At 47.6% G+C, this 10,141-nt stretch overlaps 2 protein-coding genes across 3 annotated transcripts; one reads left to right on the top strand and one right to left on the bottom strand.

Annotated features, from left to right (window-relative positions):
- The first annotated feature begins 92 nt into the window (after positions 1-92).
- rad51 (RAD51 recombinase) lies at positions 93-3,674 on the top strand. 2 transcript variants are annotated; one of them, XM_040159879.2, is made up of 10 exons: positions 93-185; positions 658-757; positions 1,146-1,283; positions 1,505-1,622; positions 1,713-1,804; positions 1,928-2,022; positions 2,134-2,247; positions 2,433-2,562; positions 2,746-2,867; positions 3,019-3,674. In XM_040159879.2, exons 2-10 carry the CDS (start codon positions 674-676, stop codon positions 3,140-3,142), a joined length of 1,017 nt encoding a protein of 338 aa, XP_040015813.1. In that variant the 5' UTR covers positions 93-185; positions 658-673; the 3' UTR covers positions 3,143-3,674. The 2 variants fall into 2 exon arrangements, with proteins under 2 accessions (XP_040015813.1, XP_040015811.1); XM_040159877.2 differs by having other exon boundaries at positions 105-253.
- Positions 3,675-3,720: 46 nt separating this feature from the next.
- rmdn3 (regulator of microtubule dynamics 3) lies at positions 3,721-9,720 on the bottom strand. The gene is made up of 12 exons (XM_040159876.2): positions 9,056-9,720; positions 8,296-8,485; positions 7,732-7,872; positions 6,804-7,158; positions 6,549-6,651; positions 6,011-6,071; positions 5,844-5,919; positions 5,418-5,495; positions 5,193-5,291; positions 4,904-4,957; positions 4,646-4,726; positions 3,721-4,504 (listed from the first exon to the last, which is right to left on the bottom strand). The coding sequence occupies exons 1-12, from the start codon at positions 9,258-9,260 to the stop codon at positions 4,448-4,450; spliced, it is 1,500 nt and encodes a 499-aa protein (XP_040015810.2). The 5' UTR covers positions 9,261-9,720; the 3' UTR covers positions 3,721-4,447.
- Between the last annotated feature and the right edge of the window lie 421 nt (positions 9,721-10,141).

Below are 10,141 nucleotides of genomic sequence, written 5' to 3'. Positions count from 1 at the left end.
ATGATTCACACCACTTGATAAGGACTTCCTGCTGGGACGTTTACTTTGAAGGAGAGAGCGACTGAGTTTTGATTGGTTTCATTCTCGACGTCATCATGAGCAACGTCATCACGTTATGTTTGTACGTCGCGCGCGGGAGCTTTCGGTTATTAAACAGTCGCTCGAGAGGAACTGGGAGACAGCAGGTACGCGAATCTGAGCCCGCGTCAAAGGGAAAACGAACTTTTATAGTATATTATTATAGAAACTAAAGGTAAGACATACGTAAAGTATTGAACTTGTTTGCGTATAAGCGGAGTTTGGCGGGTTAACATTGCCGAAAAGCAGCGAACTGATGCAAAAACTCCGCTAATGCTAACAAGCTAACGGCAAAACAGTGTGGGGCGTAAAAACTACTGACAATTCAAATAGATATTTTTTTTCCCAGTTTCACAACACACGCCGTATTGGTTGTGTATTGGTTTCATGGGGCACATTGGGTTACTAGCGCATGTTGTGTATGTAAAATTAACTAACGCCATTACTGTTATAACTTCACGTTAAATCTTTAGCTCAAACCTAATTAGTCCAGGGATGCCAAGTGACGCAACGATGACAACCAGAGTCATTGTGGGAGAGACGGCGCCGTGATTCTCCGGTCTCCTCTCTGTTGACCAGGTCTCACACTCCGACCATGGCGATGCGGAGCGAGGCCAGGGTGGAGACGGAGGTGGAGGAGGAGGAAAGCTTCGGGCCGCAGCCTCTGAGCAGGCTGGAGGTTTGTATCCCGCATTATGCTCCACTCTGTGCCCCTGTAGTCGCCCCTTCCTGCCCGCGAGGGGGGCTTTGGTTTGGGAGGGAGGGGGGGGGAGAAGCTGGCTGGGTTGACAGTCTCCACAACTCATTTGTAATGCAAACATAAAGCTATGACATGCACCTCCTTATGTAAAGTGATTGTTTTACACTCCTGCATGTCAGCCAACACACTGATTCAATTATATTTACTAAAAAGTTACAAGTGATACAATTTAGGATCTAGAAAGCTGGATTCACCCGACTTTATATTGACCCAGTTTATTTTGGCCACGAGCAGTTCCTAAAACCCAACAGCGTTTTGCAGTCTTCTCTCTCCCGGTGGATTCACGTTGCAATGTCTCTGCATGCAGCAATGTGGCGTCAGTGCCAGCGACATCAAGAAGCTGGGGGAGTCTGGTTTCCACACCATCGAGGCAGTGGCCTACGCACCCAAGAAGGAGCTGCTCAACATCAAAGGCATCAGTGAGGCCAAGGCTGACAAAATTCTAGTAAGGAACTGCAGTCTCTGTAGGATTAAGCTGGTTGGACCGACCACCAGGGGGCGACTCCTCTGGTCCTGAAGAAGTCTATGAGAAAACGACTACTTCTCTCTTGATTTATTCCGTAAATAAACATTGTAAAGATGTTCATGTTCACTTATAATACTTTTTTAGGCACATAAAAATACTTATTTAGTCAAATAGTTATTTTATTTCCCTTCCCCTCCCAGGCGGAAGCTGCCAAACTTGTGCCGATGGGTTTCACCACGGCTACAGAGTTCCACCAGAGGAGAGCGGAGATCATCCAGATCTCCACCGGCTCCAAAGAGCTCGACAAACTGCTGCAGGGTCCGCAAAGCCTTGTGAACGCAATGCTTACAGATGGTAGAAACAATCAAGTTTATTGTTTCATTCTCCACTTATTTGTTTCTCCTGCAGGCGGGATCGAGACCGGCTCCATCACGGAGATGTTTGGGGAGTTTCGGACGGGGAAGACCCAGCTGTGCCACACGCTCGCTGTTACCTGTCAGGTAGAGTCCAGTCTTACTGTGGAGAGACCACCTCAGTGTAGAAAAAACTAAAACAGAAGCCACTGGAATGTTGCATCAGCTGTGCAGAATAATGTGACACAACCGTGTCTTTTCTGTCCACAGCTGCCCATTGATCAGGGGGGAGGAGAAGGCAAGGCAATGTACATCGACACAGAGGGAACCTTCAGACCAGAGAGACTCCTCGCAGTGGCTGAGAGGCGAGTCAGCACTTTTATCTTCCGTTCTGAGAGATTCAACGGAGCCCAACTCTAAATGTACACTGGGAGGAGCTGTTGGTGGAACTTCTCGCGTCCTCTCCGCGTTTGCAGGTACGGGCTGGTAGGCAGTGACGTTCTGGACAACGTGGCTTACGCCCGAGCCTTCAACACGGACCATCAGACCCAGCTGCTGTACCAAGCCTCCGCCATGATGGCCGAGTCCAGGTCAGGCAGCACCGAATGTTTTTCGCCTACGCTTGAAATGCATTTGCTGATGTATGAGTTGTGGAATTGTACTAAATCAAAACTGCAAATGGGTATGAAATGAATACTAAAAGAAAATGATTTAAAATAAAAAACGTTGAGTGTGACGAGTCATTCTCACACTCCCTCCTTGCCCCGTGTGTCAGGTACGCCCTGCTGATAGTGGACAGCGCGACAGCTCTGTACAGAACGGACTACTCGGGCAGAGGCGAGCTGTCGGCGCGACAGGGCCACCTGGGTCGCTTCCTCCGCATGCTGCTCCGGCTGGCGGACGAGGTCGGTGTTCTCTAGAGGCCCTCGCTTTGTGTCCCTTGGTGGTTTGCTGCAGCGTGTTAAAATCGGCTAATGCACATGATGTTTAGGCTGTTTACTCCTTCTGAATCTACGCTGTGGTGACTTGGAGATGGCTTTTAACTATTCTAATCTTTTTGTGGCTTCCTCAATCCTACGTTGTGACAGTTTGGCGTTGCCGTGGTGATATCCAACCAGGTGGTGGCGCAGGTGGACGGGGCAGCCATGTTTTCCGCGGATCCCAAGAAACCGATTGGAGGCAACATTCTGGCTCACGCCTCCACCACGCGGTGAGTGACCGGATGCTCTCGCCGTACCTTTTGAACGGAGGAGATGAGACCACTTGGTACACGAGGCTCTGCGGCACCGACACTTAAGCACGAGTTGTGATACTACGATTTTGTTTTTAAAACCGTCTCTTTTCAATATTTATTTGTGCAGTCTGTATCTGAGGAAAGGCCGAGGAGAGACGAGGATTTGCAAAATCTACGACTCGCCCTGCCTGCCGGAGGCTGAAGCCATGTTTGCTATTAACCCCGATGGCGTGGGCGATGCCAAGGACTGAGCTGGCAGGGGGGAGGGGCTAAATGTTACTGACACACCTTCGGACTCCATCCCGGACTAAAGGGAAGTGTGTGTGTCTGTGTGTGGCCTTCACACGGAGCGATGGACTGACGAGTAGTCCCGAGAGGAAAGGTTGTATGATTTGATGCCGACGGAGGCAGAGCGGATGAGACGGCCTGCGGATCTGCATCGCAAACAGTTTCACACTGAAGCACGTTAGAGACAGAAGATGTTTCTCATAATTACAGGATCTATGATGAGCTACTGGTTTATAATTACCAGATATGCCTCATAAGTGTCTCAGTACTGATATATAGTACTAAAGATACTATGTGATAAGTCCTTTTATTTCTTTGTTGGCAGACATGCACCACCCGAGTTTTGTCTCAGTGGTAAAAAGATCTTTTGTGTTTGTTTCCATGGTGTTTTTGTTGAATGCCATCGTTTTGATTAAGTGTTGTTTGACTTCTTCTTCCAGCTCTACTGGTTTGTGTTTGTCTTTACGCGTCAATTAAATTGGTTTTGCCATTAAATTGGGTCATTTCTTCTCTGGTTGTTGAACACACAGCAAGACATGAATACAAAAAAACAATTTTATTCCATGTTAAACGAGGATCACTTGAGTGCATATTGACTTTTCATCGCAGGATTAAATGAGTTTCACAATAGTAACTGAAAAAGGAACAAATTAGAATTGGAAACAAAGTGATGTTAGATCAAAGCGGCTTAACTTTCACTTCAGAAACAAATGAAAAAAACAAGTACACGGATCAGTGCAGATGCTTTAAACTCCATAATCGAATGAAATGAAGTTGGAGCAGAAAAGATATATTCAGAGTAGTACTACAATTGTGTCAACACAAAGACAATTTGGGATCGACCCAGCACAACTATCATAATACAGGGAGAACAGAAATTGAATTAATGGATGCATGAGTTAATTAGGTTTCCTCTTTGACGTAAAGCTCTCAGAACATCCCTGGTTAATGAATCTGGACCAGCTAACCAGCAGTCAGACATGATAAGCTATGTTTGTCAGTTAACAAGGCAGATCAATATTTAAACAAGAGATATTACAAAGACAAATCACAATAAACATTACTTTTAGCTCGATTAGAGAAAATAAATATACATCAATAAAGTCCATCTTTCACAGTGACAGAAGTATCCAATAAAGGGAACGGGGATGAGATCTGATTGGATGACCACAGATTGGCGGCCTGACGAGCCAATCAGGGCCATTGGCCTCATCAGTTGGATATAAGGACATATGAATATATAAATATATATATTTTTTCTTTCTTCTTCAGATGTTTCTGTCAATTAGGACTCGGAGCTGAGCCTCCAGTTTAGTCGTTTCATCCTACAAAGAAAAATGCACACAATTGGGGAAACATTGTGACAAAAAATCTCCACAACTCAGAATACTCAAAAGAAAAACAACAGAACAGAAATAGACTTTTGGTGGTCATCAGGTGGTCGATGTTAAATGGGATGCTCTTACATCATCGGAGATTGTGGGCGTCTTCAGAGCCAGCGCAGTCCAGTTCGTGGCCTCAGAGATGTTTCCCAGTTCCTTGTGACACTAAAGGTCAAAGTTCACATCACGCTAAATGTCAGACATGCTGAGGTATAAAATCTGCTGCCACCAAACGTCATTTTAAGCCCTTAGTTTTATAATTATTATTACATAATATAGAGAAACGCACCAATAGTGTGGATATGATATTGGTTTTGTCCGTGTTGAGGACGGCGTGTTTACCTGTGCGATGTAAAGTCTCACCATCTTGGAGAAAGCTGGACTGAGTTCCTCTGCCTGGAATATAACACACAAGTAAATAATGTAGTGATGAACGTTCGCTTCCACAACCTTTCAATTAACACACAAAACCAAGTATCCCCTCCTCATCTTTTTTAAAACGTTGTCACAGTGCTCGTGACAATTATCTCTCACCGCACATGGCTGAATTTTGAGTTAATAATAACTTAATCACCCCCCCCGGAGTGGAAGTCTAACGTGAAATCTCTCGTCATCTCAAAGACTCTGGTACCTTGAGGAAGTTCTCGAGCGCGTCATGCAGTGTGGAGGTGGGGGGGCTCTGGTAGAGGGCGGCGGCCGCCTTCTTCTCCAGCCAGTCCAGAGTGGCTACCTGCGCACACACACACACACACACACGTGTCACAAAACAACCTTCGAACTGGAGTGGCGGATAGTACGAGCGTGACCGTTTGGATCTTATAGGACGGGAGGGATCAATAAGTCAGACGCCTCTGACCTCGTAGCACCATCTGCCGAGCAAGTAGTAACACATGGGGTCGTCGTCTCTCAGGGCGAGAGCTCGGTCCAGATGCTCCTGAACAAGACAGAAGAAGAAAAATCAAAGACTCAACGTCCTCTCTTCTCTGAAGATGAACACGTTTGTTCCGATTTCTCTCGTGGTTTAATACGAGAGCACTGACTGTGTTTTTCTACACAATGGTCTGATGTAGTTTATCTGAGGATTTCTTTCCTATTTTAAGCCAACGGACTGCAGTTCTGTGCTTGAGGCAAATTCCCCTCAAGGACAGTAGGCAAGTCATTAAGCAAAATAAGTAAGTTGGTTATAAGTCAGTCAGCAGGTAAGTGAGTTATCCAGTAAGCATCTCAGTCGGTCTGTCAAAACAAACACTGTCTAGATACCCACGATGTGCACATGTGGTACCTTTAAGATGTTGCTGCTCTTCAGCTTGCCGTGCATGCTCTCGTGTTTGGAGGTCAGTCCTGTCAGCACAGCAAACCTGGAGACAGACACACACAGAGCAAAGGCGCCAGACGTCAGAATACGCAGCAACGGTCCGAATGTGGTGGAAGTCCAGCGTGTTACTTTACCATTTGTGACACTCGGCGTTGAGGCCGTTCTTCTTCAGGGCCAACTCGGCCTCCTCCTGACCTGTAAGACCAGCCCACAGCTCAGTGACAGGAACCACAACCGTCACACCGGGTCACGATCCGCTGAGGCGGTCAGACACAGACCGTCTAGTTCCGTTTATGTTGTGTATGAGACACACTCCCAGGGTCCTTGAGCAGCCTTTATGGTGTTGTTGACATGGATACTCCACTTTAGGTAAATGCGTTACACACCCTGATGACATGCGGGCTTAATTATTAACTTAAGTATCCATGACGACAATTGATTTGTAAGAAGTGGCGAGAAGTATATGTATGTTTTTGGTGTACTTTCCTCGAGCTGCCACTAGGTGTCACGTAGGAGTCAAAGCTGAAGGCTGCTGGGGTTCAAAATATATAAAAAATGTTTTCTGCCGATCAACAAAGTTATTTGACTGGTTCATTCTATCATTGTTTTTCTCAGATTTCATTCTCAGTTTGAGTCTTAACTTCTGTATTTGGCGTCGTGTGTGTCCATCACCTCGTTGAGCGTAGGTCTCCTTCTCTTGTTTGTCCTCAGTGGACTCGTACATGTCACGGTAAGCCCGAGCCAGTCGCCATAGAAACTCCCTGCTGTCTCCATACTGCCGACACAGAATCAGTAAAAACACCAGTCAGCATCGATTTGGGATCTTTGCTTGCTCAGCTTCAAGCAGGATATATTTCATAGCCACATCATGGATAGTTTGCATTATGTATTCTTCTCTATAATGACACGGACCATAGTGTCCCTCACCTCTGCTCGGTTGTCCAGCAGCAGGCGAAAGCCCTCTGCCTTCAGACTGCCGTCTCCGGTGTGCAGGACGTCGCTCTGAGCCAGCAGGAGAGCCAGCTCCCCGCTGGGGACCTCCGTCACCAGCTGCAGGCCGCCCTCCTCCTCCTCCTCCTCATCCTCCTCGTCCTCCTCCAGCAGCCCTCTCTCCTCCGCTTCCTCCTCATGGGAGTCTTCCTGACGGAGGGTGAGGACAGTGGCACAGCTCCTGTCCTCGTCCTCCCCCTCGGACTCCTGCTCTGGCTCTGGCTCCCGCTCGCCCTCCTCTTTGTCCGTGTCCCGGTCAGTGTAGTCCGACTCGGCGTAGGCCGTCGAGTACCTGAGGCGAGCGCATCTTTATTTGCTGAATGACTCATTCATCTCCACCCAGGAGGATCATGTAGTCTGTCATGTGTGTCTCTGCTTCCGTCCCGTGGCTGATCTGCTGCAGCAAACTGGCTACGTGCTCTAGGACTACGTGTGGTGGCGGCGATTGAAGTGCGGGTGTGTGGTGCACACATGGACTCAAAAAAATGGCATTTACACAATTCAACTGAATTAATGTTGCTTTTCCCGTTGGCAGTTATTCCGGTAGCTGGAGCTTCGTGGAGTCTGAATTTGTGTCTCAGGGTCAGAGAGTCATGTACTATTAACTACACTGTATGATTAACAGTCTGTAATGGTTTTGGATGCCTCCAAAGAACGACCTCAACTTTTAAGCTGCATTGATCAATTGTGTAATGCAGCCTAAAAGTCTATTCAGGCACTAATACAGCAGCATGTATGGGTGCCGGGTGGCAACGCTCTGCTCTCCCTTCTGCTTTGTTAACATAGCTGAGGATCGGCCGCGTGATATTTAGTGCACGCGTGTGTTGGTCCACTAAGGCGGTTACAGGCGACACGGACGACGTACCCTCCTTCGCTGGTCTCGTACGCGCTGGCCACGCCCTGGCTGGCCGTGAAGTAGATGGAGCTGGAGCCGGTGGAGTCGGTGCGCTCCCTGTGGATGATGTGGCGCCGCCGACGTACCCGCTGACTGTCCTCCACGCCCTTTCTGGATGGGGGGGCGCAGGGGGAACATCTACAATGTGACCACAGCCTTTACATGTATATGCTCAGTGCTGTACAGTTTGGGTTTTTGTGACTAGAACACAGTATGCATGACAACAAACATAGGCATAATTTTATGAATAAGGAAAATTGGAACTTCCAATTAGATGAACTTGTCTCTGATGTGATGAAGTCATATAAATACATGTATCATTTGTGAGCCAGCTACGACTGGATTGGTGTTTCTGTCATTAGTAAATTGTCACCTTTTCCATTTTTTTACCGTATTTTTTGAAGACGACTTTTCTGAAAATACTATTAACTATTTGTGTATATTGTCCTTCTGACAACAATGACTTTTCTTTATGTCCCAATCGGATCTATCAGGTGTCATGCAGCGAGGGGACATTTCACCACCGGGACTCACTTGACATCCTGGATGATCTGCACAGCGATGTCCTGCAGGCCGCCCCTCAGATCAGCCACCTCTGAGCGCAGCGAGACCACGCAGTTCAGCACCTGGTCCAGCTGGGTCCTCAGCTCCAGCTGCTGCTGGGGGGACAGGCCTTGCACCACCGCCTCCACCGCCGCCAGGGCCTGCTGCTGGGCCTCCACCTCTGGAGGAGGACACGGAAAGAAGTTACACGCGGCGGTTCGGACTCATGATTCAGGCCCCTGACGCCTAACGCCATCTCAAACAGGAACGCGCACAGCTTTGCCTCTGCTTAGCAGGCCGGGGGGCAGCAAGCGAGCACTTTCTAACTAGACGGGATATTTTATTCAGTGTAACGTGAGGCTGCCCCTGGTTTCCTTCCACTTCATTGTGCCTGAACCATCTCAAGTGACTCCTGTCAACATCTTGCTTCTCACCAAATCCTTGAGCTCATCTGTGGCAACTAACCTCGGATCCGTTTACTTTGGGTGATTGATCCTTCTGAGGGCACTTGCCTCACGGCTGCATTGTAAAAGGCGTCATTTAAAATGTTTAGATCATGAAATAAGGCTTGAAATAGCCTATTAGTTACTCATTAAATGCAGTTTAACCCATTGCCTCCAAGCTTTTTGTTGGAGGGGGGGGGGGGGGGGTGCACAGATGTTAAGATGTTTTATCATCATGACTAAAGGGTTTGTTAAATGCGATTAAAGCCAGAGCCAAATCGGTCGGTCCCAGGGCGAACCCCACCCACCCCGCGCATCCAGCGTGTCCCGCAGCAGCAGCTCCGCTTCCTCCGAACCGTCACACAGCCGGAGAGCCGGCCGGGCCTCCAGCACCAGTCTCCGGGATCTCCTCCTACTGATCTCCCTGAAGATCATGAAGGCGATCAAGCCGCAACCGGCCGTGGCTCCGACTGCGAGTCCGACCAAGCCGCTCCTCCCGAGCGGCGTGTTCATCTCCTCGAACCCCGCAGACTTCTTCTTTTAAAAAAAAAAACACGACTGAACAAAAGAACAGCGATAACCTCCGTTACGGATGTTATGAACCTCAGGACATCTTGAACAGATCCTCAGGTCAATGGTCTCCGCTCCGCCCGAATGACGGTTGGCACTGCTAGCACGTTAGCTTAGGCTCATTAGCATGTCACCGCTGTAGCGTTCACTGGCTAATGATGACGATAATTAGCTTGATGCTACCGCTACAACTTTCCTATGAGACTCAACCGAGTTTATACGAAAAGAACACGCGTTGTGTGGTTAAACGGGGGAAAAAGGCGGTCTATTAACATACAAGGTGTGTAGATGTGTGTCGTCTGGCCGCGATGATACCGTCAACGCGTATGACATCACTAGATCACATCAGCGCCGATGTCGCTTGAAAACAACTTCCGGTTCTACCTTACAAAATAAAATATTTTGAAGCGGTTATGAGGTTAGGGAAATTAAATAAATATAAAACATATAAGACATAAACGTCAGCCCTTAAAATAGGGGAAGAAAAAAATGGAAACATATCAAAAGGTATTTCCAGCCTATTGAGCAAAACTGGAGATAGTATTGTTAAATTGAACGTTTCGGTGTATCGTAAGAGTTGTATTATTTGTGCCTGGGTCAGAGTATTCATTTAAAATGTTTAAATGGCCAAGTTGAGTTTCCATGTTTGTATGAAGGTAATCTGTGTAAAAGAGGACGGTCACAAGAGGCTGTTTAGTGGATTTGAGAACGTGTTGGAACCAAATATTGGAAGCTAATTTGTCCTCTACGGCCCCCAAGTGGCCTCATCCGACCCTGCAGTTACTTTAACATCTGCCATTGATGCTGGGATGTTTATTTATGAA

This window comes from Gasterosteus aculeatus, chromosome 18 (assembly GCF_964276395.1).
Source record: "Gasterosteus aculeatus chromosome 18, fGasAcu3.hap1.1, whole genome shotgun sequence".
Taxonomy (NCBI): domain Eukaryota; kingdom Metazoa; phylum Chordata; class Actinopteri; order Perciformes; family Gasterosteidae; genus Gasterosteus; species Gasterosteus aculeatus.
Note: the sequence above shows the minus strand (reverse complement) of the source record. Positions and strands in the feature narration are given on the sequence as shown.